Source organism: Pyxicephalus adspersus, chromosome 2 (assembly GCF_032062135.1).
Source record: "Pyxicephalus adspersus chromosome 2, UCB_Pads_2.0, whole genome shotgun sequence".
Classification (NCBI taxonomy): Eukaryota; Metazoa; Chordata; class Amphibia; order Anura; family Pyxicephalidae; genus Pyxicephalus; species Pyxicephalus adspersus.
The window spans coordinates 153373262-153392828 of NC_092859.1; the positions used below are offsets into that span (position 1 = coordinate 153373262).

At 39.9% G+C, this 19567-nt stretch overlaps 1 protein-coding gene across 2 annotated transcripts in view; it reads left to right on the forward strand.

Moving 5' to 3' along the window:
- The first annotated feature begins 389 nt into the window (after nucleotides 1-389).
- TACR1 (tachykinin receptor 1) overlaps nucleotides 390-19567 on the forward strand; it is a 187909-nt gene continuing 168731 nt past the window's right edge. For both annotated transcript variants that reach the window (XM_072402793.1, XM_072402792.1), the window contains exon 1: nucleotides 390-1049. In XM_072402793.1, the coding sequence (XP_072258894.1) occupies nucleotides 661-1049 (389 nt within the window). In that variant the 5' untranslated portion in view covers nucleotides 390-660. The remainder of the gene's footprint in view (nucleotides 1050-19567) is intronic.

Here is a 19567-nt window from a genome sequence, read left to right on the forward strand (position 1 = left end):
ACCCTGCAGAGTCCCAGGATCATCAGATCTCTCTAGGTCTCATTGTGTGATGGAGGGGCAGCAGGTGCAGCTGACAGCCGGCGGTTATAATTGGCACCAAATTCTGCCCCCTCTATTCTCTACATTACCCTTCCAGCCTCCATGCAGACACTATGCCAGCCTAGCCCCCTGTTCAGGGCTCCTCCACCAGTATCCATTCACCCACAAGGCGATTTGCGGGGTCACCTCCCTCCCTCCCCTGAGGATCCTGGCTGCACCCGACAATTCAGCGCAGCTCTCCGCAGCCTCCAGGATCGGCGGCCCCGCCCACTGTCAGATCAGACTCCGCCCCTCCTGCTGACTTTAAATCCCTTGCAAGCGTGTGATAGTATAACTCTGGGAACATGAATCACACGGCAGGCACTCGCTGGAGCTGGGACAACATCATCAGCTGAACGGCTCTGCAGCACCGACAGCACCGACAGCACTTTATCCCAGGCAGGACCTGCACTGTGCACCCCCACCGGGACTCCCTTCTACCCCCCTGCCTGTGTGCACATTCCTCTGGATGTCTTTACCCATGGGTCCTATGCAGTGCCATGACTTCTCCTAGCTGATTGCACCTCTCTCTTTGGGGTTTTCGTTATTTTGTCACACCAGCCTGTTGATAGATCTCCAATCATGAATAATATCACAATGCAGAACGATTCAGCCTTCAATGACACCATGGGGAATGGGACCGAAATCAACCCATTTATACAGCCTCCTTGGCAGATCGCCCTCTGGGCTGTAGCCTATTCCATTATTGTCATTGTGTCTGTAGTGGGAAATATCATTGTCATGTGGATCATACTGGCCCACAAGAGAATGAGGACTGTCACCAACTATTTCCTGGTCAACTTGGCATTTGCTGAAGCTTCTATGTCAGCCTTCAATACAGTCATCAACTTCACCTATGCCCTCCACAACCATTGGTACTATGGACTCATCTACTGCAAGTTCCACAACTTCTTCCCCATATCTGCGGTGTTCACCAGCATTTACTCCATGACCGCCATCGCCCTGGACAGGTGAGAGGCACCAATTATATATGTTACTGTATAGATCCATAGGACTAAGTCCATATACTCTATGACCGCGTGCATGTGATCTATGACAGCCATTTCCATAGACGGGTAAGAGGCACCAATTATATATGTTAATGTATAGATCCATAGGACTAAGTCCATATACTATATGACCGCCATCGCCCTGGACAGGTGAGAGGCACCAATTATATATGTTAGTGTATAGATCTATAGGACAAGGTGCATGTGATCCATGACAGCCATTTCCATAGACAGGTGAGAGGCACCAGTTATATATGTTACTGTATAGATCTATAGGACTAGGACTATGTACATGTGGTCCATGACCACCATCGCCCTGGACAGGTGAGAGGCACCAATTGTATATATTACTGTATAGATCCATAAGACTAGGTACATGTGATCCATGACAGCCATTTCCATAGACAGGTGAGAAGCGCAAATATATATAAACTGTATAGATTTTTAGGACTAGGGCTACGTGTATGTGGTCCAAGACCGCCATCGCCCTGGACAGGTGAGAGGCACCAATTATAGATGTTACTGTATATATCCAAAACACTAAGTCCATATACTATATGACCACCATCGCCCTGGACAGGGACTAGGACTATGTACATGTGGTCCATTACAGCCATTTCTATGGACAGGTGAGAAGCACCCATTAAATAAATTACTTTATACATCTATAGAACTGGAGCTACGTGCCTATAGTCTATGACAGCCGTTGTCCCGAATAGGTAAGATGACTCTACTAAATATTTATTACTGTATAGACCTATAGGACTAGAACTATGTGCATGTGGTCCATGATAGCTATCGCCCTAGACAGGTGAGAGGCACCAATTATGTATAAAATGGTACAGACCTATAGGGCTAGGACAATGTGCATCTGGTCGATGACAGCCATTGCTAGAGAGGACCTTATTACATATTGTACTGTACAAATCTAAAGGAGTGGGACGATGTACCTATAGTCCATGACAGCCATTGTCCTGGACAGGCTATAGAACCTTTTTGTATAATTCTATAGGACTACCCCTGCAATAATTATATATATATTACTGTATAGACCTTTAGGACCAGGACTAAGAGTATACAGTCCATAACATTTGACACGTGAGAGACACCATTTAATATATATATATATATATATATATACTGTATGTAGGTTTACCTCTAGAACTAAATGCCTACAGCCCATGGCAGCCAACCTGGACACGTGGGAGGCAACAATTCTATGTATTCTTATATAGACATATAGGACTACACCTGCACTAATTATATACTAATATATATTACAGTATTGACCTATAGAACTAGAACTAAGTGCCTGCAGTCCATAACAGTCATTACCCTAAACAGGCGCCAATTATATAAATATGTATATATATTAGTGTTTAGACATATAGAAGTAATACTAAGTGCCTATAGTCCTTGACAGCTATTACCATGCCAAGTGGGATAACTTTATTATATATATATATATATATATATATATATTAGGACTAAGACTGCACTATTTATATTTATTAGTGTATAGACATATAGGGCTAAGAACATAAACTTCATCCATTGCTCTGGAGAGGTTACTGTATGCACCTGAAGGACTCTGTGTGTATATATATAATTTACCTCTATACAACCATGTAAATGTGTACAACAGTGACTCCATGTTTATCTGTCTTCACATATATCATTATGACCCACTATATCTAGGGAGCTTTTTTATAAAATGCTCTTACCAAAAGGTTTACCCAACATTTACACAGTTGTAACTCTGGATTCAATTAGAAAATGTGCAAATCAACTTTTACTACTTGATCTCCATTTTAGAAATGTGTAAGATTTGAGTAAAAGTTGGGTAAAACATTTATGAAAAGACCCCTATATAAAATATATATGTGTGTGACAATGACTCTATATGTTTACCTGATTTTTATGACCTTATATATGCATATCCATATATCATATCCGACTATGAATTTATACACACACCACATAAAATAATAAATCATCGATCTGATTTACTAAATGATTTTACCACAATTTCTTTAGTGCACCAGGGAAATTGAATCAATCTAATTGATGAGCATCTGCTGAGTAATAGTTTTGTCCTTGTCAATTATATAAACAGCAAAGGAAATAAATGTATCCTCAGTCGCTCACCTCTAATAAGGTGTCATATGGCTGTGAGATAAAACAGCAATTTAAGGGCTTGTTCACACGGACGGTGATGTGGATAACACTTATCAAGTTTTCTATTTCAACCATTTGGCACCTTGTAGCTCCTAAACGTTGGTTTTAACCAAGTAGTTGTCTGAAAACTTATTAGGTTCTATACAAAACATGTCATTTGTTGCCAATTCTGCTGCATAACCACTTTCACATGCTTAAAAGGTGTTTGAAAACATTGCAATACAATGGTATGAAAGCACTTGGCAAGAGTGCCAACCATAAGACGCTGTCCAATGCATCTCAGGATCGGGAATGCTACAGCAACACTTTGAGTCTGTTTAACTTATAGGTATCTAACATATAACTCAATAAATGATGAGATTATTCCATTCAATTATTCAATCACATGAAAATCCAATCCCTGTTCACTTTGAATACCCAATCATATGCAGATAAAATAGTAAACCAGAATTGGATAATTGAAGCCAATAGTTGCATAATGTGTAAATCAGTGTCTATGACTAATATTTTATATTCACATATGTCTATGTTAGGTGAATTAGTATGGTGTGCCTAAATATTTCCAGTGGTTTCTTGATTGTCTCTCAGTGCTGTATGTAAATAGACAAATACCCATGCATATCCTCATCCTTCTCTTTATAAGCTGTGTTGCCCTGTATATCCATCATGCCTTTGCAGCTATCTTATGACATTGTTGCATTTTATTGTAATGCTTGCATAGGGTGCATTGGAAGTTGCTATAGAAAGCAGCTCATTTTAAGGAAGGAGAAGCACAGGGAGCTGATTATGCCAGGCTGCCAGTAGCAAGGTGCAGCAGTGTGTGCGGAGGATTCATGAAGCCAACAGAAGTGATAGCACACTGGGGCATCAAGCTGGGTCAGACATATGCCATGTACAGTGACAGATGTAGAGGGGTCTGAGGGTTTATATCAGGGGACTGGCTTTCTGTACTCCATGTTTCTTGTATGCATGGTCAAAATGATGCCAGCATGACATGAGAAAGATACACGTCTTTGTTTTCTGCAATTAAAGTCTAATACGAAATAATCCTGACAAATAAAGAATAAGACACAAAAACACACTGTGCGTCATTACTACAGACACCCCACAGGATAATAATACCTGGAATGGTCCCAGCGGTGCCATTGAATCATTTGTTTGCTTGCCTTGGATCCTAACTTATTTTTTACTGACAAGTGGCTTTAAACAAGGCAAGAAAATGCTTCACACTTGCTGTTAATAGAAATAAGTGAATGATACCATTGCTGTGCTTTCCTTCTGTAAATGCTGATTGCTTGGTGGATTGTTCCTGTGGATTTGAATCCATATGCCTGACCTGGAACAAGTGTGCAGATGAGTTCTGACTTCACTTAATGCATACATGCTCTGAGTCAGTGGTTTAGAAAGCAATGAAAATAGAATTTTCAAAGAAGGGCAGCAATTGTGGCCCCGTCTTTCAATCAGTAAAGGCTTCCATCACAACTGATAATGCTCCGATGTCAAAGTGGCCGGTTTGGACACACAGGCAGAATATGTGCCATGGAAATGATTGTAAGTTGTTGGCATGATGATTATGTTGCCTTGATATCCATGCATTATTAGATCTAGAGTTTAATATGTCATTGTCGATAAGTCTATAGCCAGTTTTAGAACACAGAAGAATCATTCATCAGTTAGATTCCCCAGAATCATATTGTATGTATATTGTATTGTAATGTCAATGAATGCAATGCCTTGTGTAAGTGTGCAGGTACTTAAGTAAATGTGATTACCAGCTGGCAGCAAGATTTGTTTGTTGATAGCTAATCCTTGTTTTATAGTGAAAGCCAGATCCTGGAAATATAGCAAGGCAGCCCATATTGCAAAGATAATGTGTAAAATACAGTGATCAATGGAATATCACCTTTATTTAACTCCAATAATCAAAATTATTAGTGACCAATCTTTAAGAGTGATGGCATTCTGCCCTTTGCCTTAAATAAGATTGTGTTTTCTTTCCTGTACGCACAAGTGACTACACTGTGTAGAGAAAGCTTGTTGTGTGAAGATCTATTATATATAATATAGTCAGATTCTATTCTGCGAGATACATTAAAAAAGACTGGAAGAGAATCTCTCAGGATGGACAAATGGAAGTTGCCATTGTTGACTTGTTTTTGATGGTGACAGTCCCAGGGCTTACCCTCCCCAGCCTAATTAGCCACTGATCCATAAAGCGCATGTGATTATCAGGTACTTCAACCCCTAATATAAACATTTTTCTTCCTTTTAAGTAACTCATGAAGTACCAAAGCCAGCATTAGGATGACACCTATAGATCACGTGCTTTGAAACTCAAGTCAGCACTTGTACAATTCAGACACATGTCCCATTGGACCATCAGCAGGATGGTGTACATGAGTCTTTGTGTATGAGAGTATAGTGTAGACCTATAATAAATTAAATTATTTTCATCTATATCCTAACAAAGCATATTTAAAGTTTTGTGCTCTTCAGTATTGAGGATATTGGATACTGGCCATAGGTCACTAATGTGTGGTTGGCACTGGCACCTACATGCAGCACCATAAGATACAAAATTCTATCAAATGTTCATTGCCCTGCCTGAGCGTTCGCGTAATCACCTGTGTGTGTATTTAATTAATTTGTGAGCCTCTCAGCAGACCTGTGGGAGGGATTGTTGTCTGGGTACAATAACGAATCTTGACTGCCAGTGCAACCAACACTCTTTATTTCACAAAGCAAATAGCAATGTGCTAAGAGCTTTAACCCGTAGACAGCCAGCCAACAAACCGGAACTGGCTGATCTTCAGTTGGTCACCGTGGACTTTAGAACGTTGCACATCATCGATTTTATTGCTATTGCTTCATTTGGTAAGCCTTATGGTATCAAATGCTGAGAGATTATGCCAATTTACTCAAAGGCAAGTTCATCCTAAACCAACATAAATATCAATTTGGGTTTAAGAGATTCTAGGAGAGCAGAAATGGCCTTTTCACTTGACTGGGCAAAGGAAAATGGGTTGGCTGAGGTTGAGTTTAAATTGTTCAGAGGTATTTGATGTAAACAGAAGAAGGGCTTTGCTGGTACACTCCAGACTAAACCTCAAAATTTTAAAAACAGCTTCAGAGTCAATATTTTATTCTAGGCATTGATGTTGGATATCCAAGTAACCAATCTCTTGGTTTGGTTATCATCTGAGAACCCTTTCTTCGTAACTATTGTAATTCAGGAGAGATGTTCTCAAACACAATAAATTCTAGCCTTTTTTTACATACCATCTGGAGACATCTATAACTAATGCCACCAACCACATTCTAACATGCTTTACAAATTTGCATCCAATAGCTGATACCTAGAAACTTATATATAGCAAATATATAGCAAATGGCTCTGAAAGCCCCTCTCCTCTAAAAGAATGAGGAGCCTCTGAACTCTGCTGGCTGTGGAATATAAAGAACTCACATTAAGGCAAAACCGGTGAATTTTCTAGCTTTAGCAGAATTGCATTATTCCCTGGATAGCCTTACTAATTCACAAATCACTTTCATTTCATTGCCTTCTTAGTAAATCCCCATCACTTTTTACTTGTGGAAGCATAAAGGTTCCTACAGATATAAGTCTACTGTTGCTTTATTAAGCTTATTTTGTCAAGATTGAATGATTATGCCTCATGCTTATGGATGCCATAAGTCTTCACTAGGTACCGGCAAATGACTGATCTCAAGGGAAATAAAGAACAGCCGTGTTAGATATTCCAGCTGATTGCTGTTTTTTCCTTAGTCAGTTCCCCTGCTGCCTACGTTGACATGACATCTATTCTTAAGGAATCTGAAAATGGTGGTAAATGGAAAGATCCTCCAGAAGTCCACATATGTTTAACTATTGTTCGATGTCCCTGGGACCAACCTTTACGTTAATTTATTCATTTACATTGGTTAGTTAAGGGTAGTCCACTGTTTATAGTGATAGTTTAAAGAGAATCAGAAGATGTATTGGCATCATTCTTGATGTTAGATGTGAGTGTTTTGAGAACTTTGTGGGAACCTTGTGCAGAACTTTGTTAGGTAACTATGGCAGAAGGTAGCTCTGGTTTGTGGAACTTCCATCATCTAACAGCTGATTCTGTATACTTATGAAATGGGTTGGAGATTTAAAAGAAAACTATTTACTGTAACACCTGTGCAGAAACTAGTCATGGCTGCAAAGAACCATAGCTGATTGGGAGTGGATGATATTGTTTGTATCCAACCCATGTACTTTGGGTTTCTCTTGTATGTTACAGTGGACATCAACTAGTCCTGGTCTCTAAGAACATACTTTCTATGTGTGAGCGAATTCCTTACATACTGGCAAACTGTGTCCCGTGGGCCAAATCTGGCCCGTAACGTTCTTTCCTTTGGCCCCAAAGGAACCTAAATATGAATTGCAGCTGGCCCTCTGCTGCATTGAAAAAGCGCTGCTTTTACAATTCCCGGCATCTCGCGTCTATAGACCAGCAGCCTCTCTGCCTATGTGTGGCCCCACATTGGACTGTTTTGTGGATGCAGGGAATTGTAGTAGTGGTGCTATTTAAGTTCCAAGTTTGGCCCGTGGCTTTGTCTAAGTTTTTAATTTTGCCCCACTGTATATTTCAGTTTGACACCCCTGGCCTATAGGGTTGAACTAATCATGCATATTGCAAATAATTACATGAAAATAAAACTCAGAAACTGAAAGCATAGAGTAAATAGCACTGCTGCTTCTCAAATATTAAACTGATCTCTCACAGTCTTTTCCAAAGATATTTAACATATATAGAACTTTACCAAGATACAATCCATTGACAAAGCTAAGAGCACATTTGCTACAAAATGCCTGGGTCTCATAGACTATAAGTAGATAAACCTGGTGAGGTAGATCCGATAGGAACCATTGTACAGTCACGCTATGAGCTTCTCATCATCCGGCCCTTTACTGCCCAGCCTAGATTTCAGTCCTATCAATCATGAAAGCATGAAAAGCATCACATGTGAGTATTTCCTAGCATGTTCTGCATGGAAATACAACCTGCCTAGAGACACCCACTCATCCAGACTGATATTTTTCACCTATTATTGTGATAATATTGTGACATTGTTTATTGTGATATTTCCAGAATTTTCTCCAAGATACAGCTTGCAACGGGTCCAAGGGCATACTGAAATGGGTTGCTCTGATGTTTTCTGAAAGTTATGTACATCACCCAGCAGACCCCTCACTCGCTGCATTGCAAAAAAAAAATATGGAAACCTTGCGTTATTGGGTGTAAAATTTGGTGCATAATAAAAATGGAAAGATTTTATTGAAATTCTTCATTAGCATGTTAATGAGCAGGGGAAGAGGAGGGACCAGGGGAGGCAAAATATAAGCAGATTAAACTTCAGCTTTAATTAAATATAAATACAATTTAGTCTGCTAATTATTTTCCTTATTTGCTTATTCAATTTACCTAACCAGTAGCTGTATGAAATGTAATTCCCTGTCCTGACAAATTACAAACTACAGAACTAAAGAAGAAACGTTATGTTTGAAAAGAGCTGAATCACATCCAGTACAGGTTTTGTATGCCATGGGTGTACAGTATAAATGTTATGTGAGCCCTAGACCTCACTGACATTCTCCTAGGTGGGCATTGGTGAGTTGAATCACTTGTGTCTCCTTTTAGGTTTATATCTGCTTCTTCTTACCACTGGCACTGCATTATGATATGATATTCACAAAGGAAAGTCATTGGAGTGCGGCAAAGTGGCATAAGTAAAAACCAGCTGTGGATGGCAACTGCAAATGAATGGGCTCCTGGGAGCAGATATCCTGCTGTCAGACATATTATGAAGGGTAATTCAGCTTTGGGAGAACTTATTTTATAAATTCTTTTGTACAGCACTATATGTGCAGAATCTAATCAACTGAAACTAGATTGGTAACTGAATGTAGTTCACTCTGTGAATGTGAGGGGAAGCTAATGATTTCTATTTAAAAAGAACTATATTATATAAATCTGGATGAATATATTCCCAACATGTAGCAGCATGACAAAGGAAAGTTATTCCTCCTATCATTAAAAGGCTGAGCTCCAGGTGAGTGCCTAGGCTCAGTGATGTGATCAGTCACAGGCAGGAGGAAGCCTTGACTTGGGCTTCTCTGCCCCCGTGAACACAATGCAACTTTGTAGCATAGGTTAGGCTTTGTTTGGATTGGCAGTGAGGGGGTGACGCAGTTACTAATTCCTCAAATTGCTACTTGTAACTTCTACCAATAGCAGCCCAATAGAGAATGAATAGAGAAGCAGCTCAGTACCATTCACTAACACCCACTATCAAGTCTGCAAATTCTGGCTCTTTAAGAACCAATGTTGCAGTGCAAGCCACTGATTGGCAAGCAAAGTGCCAGCCGCCGGGTGCCATGTGGGCTTCCATCACAGCTTGAATCTGCCCTTAGTGTAAACAGCGGAGGTAGAAATTTATCCGAAATTTGAGAACAAAGCCTAGAGTTAACAATTACCAAGATTTACATAATGGTGTCAACTCTGAGCCCAGATCTTCCTGCAGGAAGTAGATGCTGATCCTTGATGGTGCCAGAACAATTCTTTTTCCAAAGAAAAAACAGCAAATGAGATATTGTCAGTGGGATTACTATGATCTCAGTATCAATACCTACACATCAATACCAAGCAATGTAAAAACACAATGCCGGGTGTTCTTTAAAACCAGCTTCTGCAAATGTGCAAACTGGAAGTTCTTTGAAAACCATTTAGAATCTCAGTTTTATCAAGTCAGATAAAAAACTCCATTTTTAGGAGCTTTCCATTTTAATAAATGTGCCATGCCTCCTTCTGCATCTGTGCTGGGAATATTCCAATATTCTCTGACTACAACTGCTGTCTGCTTCTTTTGTTAAGAATTAAACCTCTAAGATTTCTTTTAGGTGTTATCGGTTATCTTTACTGATCATGTTATGTGGTTTTCATTTTGTTGTAATAAATAAAATGTAAAATAGGAGTGATGAGGTGAGCCCATATAATGAACTGTCTGTTTCTGTACTCACTTCAACAGCTGCAAAAAATCATTTGATCATTTTAGCATGGCGTATCAAGGAAAGGAAATAGAAGGTGTAGCCCGTAGCAGCTAGATAGAAACTTGTCTTCATTTCCCAAGCCAAAGTAGGAAATGATAGATGGTTCTGGCTTTGGGCAACAAATTCACTCTCTAGCTACAGAATTATATACATTGATCAGCCAAAACGTGAAAACTACCTGCATTATTTTATGTGAAGGGCCCTTGTGCTACTAAACCAGCAGTGATCCATTGAGGCATGGATTGCAGAAGACCTTTGAAGGTGTCCTGTGGTATCTGGTATCAAGGCAGCAGAATATTTAACTCTCACTGACCTTCTGGGCTGCCTTCTTCTCCCAGTGCACTCTGCTGCCTTCTCTTCTCCAAGTAAAGGATGTACAGCCAACTGGTCATACACATGATTACACTTTATCTGTTTTAGATCAGGCCCCCTTCTTCCATTGTTCCATTGCTCTGACAGTCTGTAGCCCATTTTGTACATGGGGGAGCATTACATTTTTATACTTGCTACTAAGCCCAATATGCACTAATCAGGAATGCCGCATGTATTCTGACACCTGTTACCCATGAATAGCATTATTGCTCTGGGCTTGGACCGGATGGGCTAGTATACCGCCATGAGCCTTGAGCATTTATAACCTTATCACAGGTTAACCCGCTGTCCTTTTTAGATCACTTATGTTGGGTACTAACCACTGCATCTTGGATGCACCCCACAGGAACTGCTGTTTTGGAGATGTTATGGCCCTGTCATCTAGCCACTTCAATGTCTCCCTTCTTGAAGTCATTCAGATCCATAAATTAATATTACCAGGATTTATATAGCGCCAATATTACGCATCGCTCTACATTAAATAGGGGTTGCAAATCACAGACAGATACAGACAGTGACGCCAGAGGCGAGGATCCTGCCCTGAAGAGCTTACAATCTAGAAGGAACTTGGCAATTTTACCTACTTCTGAGGTTTAACTTTAAACATTTGACCAGAGAACCCAATGTATAGGCAGTATTTAACAAGTTTGCGTGCTTTAAACCCAACTCCAGCCAAAGATTTGTGTTTTTGCATAGTGTGGGGAAGTGTTGTATCTTCTGCACCCTCCAATGAGGACTTTTTTATAAAGTAAGGAAAGATTACAATGACATTATCATTGTTTGTGTCTTCTCGATTTAGTGGCCCATTTATTGCTCTGGGAAAATCTGTCCAGTTGGGTCACAGACCCAAAAAAAATCCTGCAATTTGAAGTCCTACCGACTTACTGTTGCCTGGCAGTAGGCTTTACGTACAGCACTGCAGCAGAATACTTAAGAATGCATTGTATGGTAGCACCATATTTTATTTCCAACAAGCAGTTGACAGGAATCCAGCAAAAAGTACATTATACATGAGCACTCACACAGGCAGAGCGGCTCCTGTTCCTAATACAAGTTGCTGCTTATCTTTAAAGCACAGGCGCACACACAAGATGCTGTTCACTAATACTCAAGGTTTTGCTTAAACAAGACTGGACCAACCTGCATGCAAGTTATTAAAAAACTATTGGACCCACGAGCTTCACAGTAAGAAAATGGGTGCAGACAACTCATTTGTGTCACCCCGAAAGGCTTGGTTCAGATGTCAGTAGCAGTTAACTGACCATATACACCAATCAGCCAAAACCGTAATAGCTGAAGGGAATAAAACTGAATTTCTGGATACAATGAAACCTGCCAATGGGTGGTATATTAAGCACAAGTGAAAAGTTAGTTCTTGTCTTAAAGCTGATGTCCACCTCTCTTTAACTATTTAACAGTAAAATAATGAAAAAACTCTAAATGCCTTTTTATCTACCTAAAACCTCAGCTATATGAGTCCAGTCCCAGATTTTCTTTCTTTTTCTGGGTGTACAAATCCTGGAATGCATGATATAGATACTTGTTATTGGCTGTTCATCAATAGAGATCTAGAAAAAGTGACCTTGGGAGTAACGTCGGTGCAAAGGGACAGTAGGGAACAGAGGAGCAGACCTGCAATGTTGGGTTAGCTGTCCTATTGAAATGGCTCTGGCAGGAAAAATAAATGGCCAAATATTGCCAAAAAAAATTATGTAGAACGGTTTAGAGAGAAGTGGGAGTTGGGTCAATGTTTGCCCAAAGATGGGCTTTAACATTCATATAAGGTACATATTACCATTCCAAGGCTTCAGTTTTCCATCAATGCATTGATGAAAATGACCAGTGTTTCTCGATTTATTTAACATGGGGACCATTGAAATACCTTCTTTGTGAAACCCCTGCTATAAATACAATATCCACAGCTCACAGTACATTAGTGTGGTGGCCATTGGGAAGAATGTCACCCCTACAGATGTGACCTGTGAATGGACAGTGAAGCAATAAGCAGCAGGTTGACAAACTCACCTCTCTGTATCTCTACCCCAGTGTTTCCCAACCTTTACACAGTGAACCCCTTGAAAAAACTTTCAAGTCTTAGGTAACCCCTGCTATAATTACTATATCCACTACTCACAGTTTATTAGCATGGTGGTCAGTAGGAAGAATTCCTCGTACATTGCTGGGCATTTAGATGAATGTGACCCTTACAGATACCCAAAAAGATCATTGCTGTCACTTATACGGACCTGAGAGGCACAAGCTGCTCATTGCTCAAGGAATCGATAGAAACATGTGGAGGAACCCTGGTTGAGAAACACTGGAAATAATTATTTGCCTTCTCTCAATGTTTGGGTGAGCTAGGAACCCATGCTTTTTGATTCAGGAATACATTTTCAAACATTGTGTAAATATGCTTCTGGCAGTCTTCCTCAGTTTTTCCTAGCTAAGTTTTTTTTCCTCTTCGCAGCAGTGAATTGGTAGCGGTCCAGCCTTGTAATCTCATAAAGCAGGGATCATGAAGAAGATCGTGGGGGCAGATCTACTACAGAGGACAATTAAAAAAACTTCATGCTTCAGCTTTGGGAATATATTGTTGCACAGTACCTGCAGCTTCAGAGATCAGTAATGGTTTGCGTTAAATACTGTTCCCTAATAATATTTAAATACTCCACTTCCATTGTTTTCCCAAAGACCTTATTTCCTGATGAGCTCTAACTTTTAGGTATGGTATCTGATAACAGGTCATTGAAGCTTGGGCAAATGGGCAAACTTAGTAGATTCGATGGGAGAAGCAATCAACTTTCAGTTGCTTATACCCCGGGAATTTCCAATCGTTCTGATATGCAGTGATAGTAAATTTTCTCTGTTTATTAATGTTTTCATAACTGCCAAGGCTTTTGACAGCTTTAAAATTTAGTAGCCTGTTTTGAATAAAGCTGAGTGTATTGTATTTGATCCCGTCTGCTGACAACCTATAACTAAATATATTCAATTATACATCTGTGCATTATATGCATAATGTATTGTCATAGATCCATTCTACTGTAATAGAGTTTCACAAAAATGCTCATGCAGCACAGCTGTAAAACCTAATCAAATATTTGCAGGACAATAATCCACCTAGATGGTTCATAAATGCAATGTATGCACAGCCACAGAGAGACGTCTATATTAGCAGAGAGGACAGGCTGTCTATGACAGTATTCTCTGTAGATCTCTTCCTCACTTATTCCCTTTAACTAATGAAATTGGTCTTTTTACACGAACTGGTCTCGATAGGGAGGCTCGTTTAACCCCTGGACACAGGGGAATGGCCAGCCAGTCAGGCAAAACGGAAAGCAAATCTTTTATCCTCTTTGTTTTCGGTACATAATTACCCCACACCTCATTTGTTTCAGGGATAACGGGAAGTCGTCCTTGTTAACACTTTGTCAGTTTCTACAATTTACACTGGGGATTGTAGAAGACACATTGATGCTGCTTATGGAAATTTTGTAAATGTGAGTCATTGGAAAAAGATTCACAATATGGTATCTGTCTTTTCTTTTTTTTTGGCTGTCTTCTATGTCTGTCTTTCTTCCCCTTTCCATCTCTTCTTCTCCCTTTTCATTCTCTTACAGTATCCCTTTCTCTGCTCTCTCTTCATTTTTACTTCTATCTTTCTTTTTTATTCCTTCTCAATATCTTTCTTTTCATCTCTGCCTCCTTCACTCGATATCTCCATGCTCTTTCTTGATTCCTTATACCCCCTTTTTAATTTCCTCTGTCTTTACAGATAGGCAATGTCTGTTCTATGGAAAGGGAGGTGAGGAGCACCTACTGCGTCCTCCCCAATATTAGCTGAAATTTGTTTATTGATCCAGATGGCTAGGATTTCACCCAAGACCTTTGTGAATGAGCATGTTGGGTGGCAAATCATGGCATCTTTATGCAGCTTCATTCTCCAAATTTGGATAACCTTTAATTGCAGGACCCAGGGCCACCTTTAGATTTAACCACTCCCTTGTTTGGGTTTCAAGCATCCTCCTACACACTTAGAAAAGAACAAAACAAAAAACCAACTTGAACCTAGCTAGCTTTATTAAATAAAGGCCATGTATACATGGAATTTGGGTTATTTGCCACTGGAAACTGGAGAGAGAAATAGCTTCACCCCAAAGTATGCAGAACGGTGGCTCAGACGTTAGCACTCTTGCCTTTGTAGTGCTGGGTCCTAGTTTTGGATCTTGACTAGGACACTATATGCACGGAGTTCGCATGTTCGTCTTGTTTCTGCATGGATATCCTTTACCATTCTAAAAACATGAAGTTGGGTTAATTGGCTTCACCCCAAATTGACCTTCAACTGTATTAATGACATATGACTTTTGGGTGTCTGAAACCTAAGGACATGGAACATCAAGTGGGCAAATGAGGGGGAACAAGGGAGGCTGGAAAATTGGTCCACAGTTGGGGGGTCATCTGTGGGGCTAGGTTAGGCCTTTGCAGGGCTAGGTCCAAGGTTCCAATTTCGGCCAGGTAATTATCTGCAAGGAGTTTGTATATTCTCCCCTCTGATTGCATTGGTTTCCTCCCACATTCCAAAAACATGCAGTTAATTGCCTTACCTCCAAATTGACCCTAGATTATGGTAATGACATATAATCATGGTAGGAATATTAGATTGTAAGCCCCTTTACAGGACAGTTAGTGACATGACTATGGACTTTTGTAAATATATAAATGCAAGTTAATATTAGCCAACATTCAGTAGGTGATAACTCATTTTCTTTGAACATAAGAAGTCCCAATATTGGTGCCTCATGTATTTACCCATGACTGCCCTCCTCTCCATGGCCAAATGCCCTGCCAGGTTTGTATGGCAGGTGCAGGATGACATTACATTTAGGCCTTGTTTTGACAAATGCTTGACCACTTTCAATAGGTTTTACATTCCCATACACATCTATAGGAAAACAAAAATGGTGATCGGATTAGAATTGGGGAATGCAAAAGACCTAATACAGCGTCATGGCCTCTGGACCGCATCCCAAGCATGGAGTTTTTTGCGTTAGGACCATTTATGATGGCTGGTGGGAGAATAATGTAGGAAATCATTTGTAAAATTTGCAGAACGCGGACTGTGTTGAAATAACAAATGTGATGTTTACAGTATATATACTTGTTATTATAAATAACAGCATTAGTGGGAGATCTGCAGCAATTCACAATGTTCTTCATAGCCCTGAGGTGCCTTTGTGTTTCATCTGTAATCAATTCCCCAACAAACTTAACACAGAGGTTTTCCTGCAAGTGCAGAGCAATGATGGCCACAGGTAATTGCCAAAGTTTTGTCTCTACTGAAACATAAATAGAATAAACAGAAGTTTATTTTGATGTGTTCTATATAAAAGCTTTCTTTTATGTGTGGAGAACAAATGGATTTTAAAACTCTGAATATTTTTATAATAATTTCCTGAATATAAAATAAAAGCCAACAGAGTCTACAAAATGCGGATTTCCTGATTATAAAGAAGGATGAAAGGGACTAAAAATGACAAAATATCCCCAGCGTATAAAGAAATGTAAGTGTAAAAAATGGCATCGGAAATTATGAAGGCAAATAAAAATTTCCAAAAAAAATGTTCCAACAAATTCTACCTTTAAAAATCTGAATATATAACGTATGAAAAATTTTGGGGGGTTTTTATGGAAATAAAATTGTTTAATCCTTTTTGTTTTAGTGTGTAATGTCATGGTGGCTTATGAAATGGCTGACTTATGAAAAATCTTTCCCAGTTTTAGGAGGCGCATATCTGGACGGAGATCCTGTGCACCCTGTTTATTCCCTCTAACGACATCTCTTACAGCAGCAGGGAAGATCAAGCAATTAGCTGTCAGCCCTCTGCTATCAGTCCGCTGCGTCCCTGGTTTCCCTTTAGTTGTGAATGGTCTCTTGGCATCCCCTGCTCTGAGACTGTGTTTAGTTTAGTTAAGTTTATGTAGCAGCCAATGAGCAAAGGAATTCCTGATCTCAATCCTGCGCTGACATTGGCTGTTAAGATTTTTTTTGCCTCTCCCCTCCCAGTCACCAGTTGCCTAGTGTGTTTAGTTATTATATTTAATTGCTGACTTTTGTTTCTGACCCTGTGATTATATGTTGCCTGGACTGACCTTGTGCCTGGGACCCCAACTCAGCATTGTCTTTAAATTTGGATACCTTGTCTGGTGACCTGATTCCTGTGATTGATATCTTGCTCTGTATTCTGAGCTCGCCCATGTTGAGCCTTGTGTATTTCATTATCTGTGGGCTCCTGGACCTCTATCAGTCCATCCCTAGATGCCATCCCTTACACACAAAAGTCCTGGGGGCAACCATGTGCAGGGAAAGGTGCACTGAGGCTGAGCAGGGACTTGCTATAGGTGAAGAGTATAGGTGAAGAGTTTTGACAGCGTCAAAATGGGGGACTGGCATCTGGTGGGCACTGGTGCGGGACCAAGGCCCTACACCTGCTTGAATATTTACATAACAAGGTTTTGGGCCAGCTTCATTGCACATTCCTGTGCCCTCCCTGTGGATCTTGACACATCCATTCCAGGTTTTTCTGTTTCTTGTGTGCTAAGTGGAAGGGTCTGCCATCTACAATCATATTTAAAGTTCTAGTATTGTAAAAGGAGAAAAATACCTGGAATACCAGGTAGCTGCCTGAATGCAAGCCATTAACCGATTGACTTTAGCTTGATCAGCTTTCAGTTTTATTCAGTTGTTTGATATAAATATTAACCGCTGGTCGAGATACAATGAATCGTATTACCACAGACTACGGCTGATGCACAGTTCATTCTGCACTATTCTGTAATAGATTTAAACCATTTGCTATATTTTACCTCAATTAATCTCTCAGTTAAAGAAGTTAGGCACACATGTGCACACGTACAATAATTGTCATTGGAAAGGATCTTTATGATCCTTTCCAACGACAAATGACTGCACGATGCATGAACCAGTGAAGAGGGGAAGAACGACGAAGCAGCACCCCGCTGTGCTTTCTCCCCCTTCACTTCTGCTACAATCGTTTGACATCCATCGACCGTGGATCCGCCAGGACAGTCGCTCAGACGATGGATGACAAGCACTATACATATTCAAGATTCTCATTCGATATCAGCCCGGAGCCGATTATCGGACGAGAACCATTGCGCGTGTGTACCTAGCCTTAGGCATGTTACGAATATTGGTTAAACAGAAAATTAGATTTTTTTTTTTTTAAACCATACAACCAAAATTACTGACCTGACTGATAAAGGTTCCTTAGAGTCCACACTAACTTTTGCTCAAATTTGGAAAATAAAATTCAGAAATACATCAATATATGGAAGAGAACATCAAAGTGACTGCTTGATCCAACTGGAAAATTGACCCATTCATGGGTCAACCTATGAAGGAACAGACGTATATAGATGTCTGTATGGCAAGAGATAGTTTAAAGGGTTTCAAGAATGTAAGATATTAGGTTATTAAACATCCTAAATCTTGACTAGATTTATATGTATGGAAGTTTTTTTACTGGACGCAAGATTTGTATTTTTGTCCATCCACTTCTGAGATTTACATAGCAGAAAACCAGATTCTTTGTTGCAGTTTGGTAACTCCTGGGGTGAGTGCACATAGGTTGGTTTTCACTTGGAATCTGATAAAATTATTTAACTTGAAGGGAAATCAGCAGCCATCCAATTAAAGAAACCAATTTCTGAGTTTGTGGATATTCATGACCTCTGTACAATGATCAGATCGAAACCAATCATAATTCTGGTCAATTTGAATTCAAAATATGTGCAGTGTTTCGAAAGATCAAATATTGATTGGAAAATTTAATTGGTGAGACAATTGCAAAAATGTGAGATTGACACTGGCACCCCTGTGCCACAGTCACCGTTAACCACCTCCAACCCCAGTGGCTGACATAGTCCCTAGGTGCTGGTTTGGGTATCAGCCAAGGCATGGAATGGCACTCTAGCAGCCCTCACCCCAGTCACAGGTAACCCACAGGTGCTGAACAATTTCTAAGCATGGTACCATCCCTTCATAGAGTCTTCAGTTCACATGCCACCCCCCCCCCCCCAACTGCCTGCCCTTGATACCTCTATGTAGTACAGCTGCTAATTCTATCTGGCCTTTATTCAATGGGTTTTGCAGCTAACATGGAGACTGACCATGTAGAAACTAATCAATACAGGCACCACAGTGGAGAATGAGCTGCTGTTGTTCTTTATGACCAGATATCATACTGATATCATGATTATTATTTTTTTTAATTAGAATGTTCATTTGGCAACTCTTGCAATATTTGCTTGCCCTAACCGGTGTAATTGTCACCCTGTTGGATATGAAAAGAATTACTTTGCTGAATACAAAACATATAAAATAATATCAATTTACATTTTTTTTCTTGTCACATTAGCATCATGTTAGTATAAGAGTCCCATGCTAAGTCATCTTAATCAGTAAGAGGCATACTGGCCTTTTAGGAGAGTTTAGGTGCGGTCTTCAATTTCTGTTAGATAAGCAACTGGGCAGTAATTATCGTCTGTTTTGCAATTTTATATGCAGCAAAAATTAAACCGTCCTCTTCATCTCAGATTAGAGGCTTTTCTGTAAAGTGTGTTTGGTCTTGGGTCATGATAAAGTTCATGGTTTACTTAGATAAAATAGTACTTTCAATGTTTCCCATGGTTTGGCTAAAGAGGGTTACTCGAAAAATGATGTTTTGCACATGTGGGAGCAACCAATAACTTGGAATGGTTTAGGATCACTTGCAGCAATACAGAGTAGCACCGCAGTCACAGATTATTA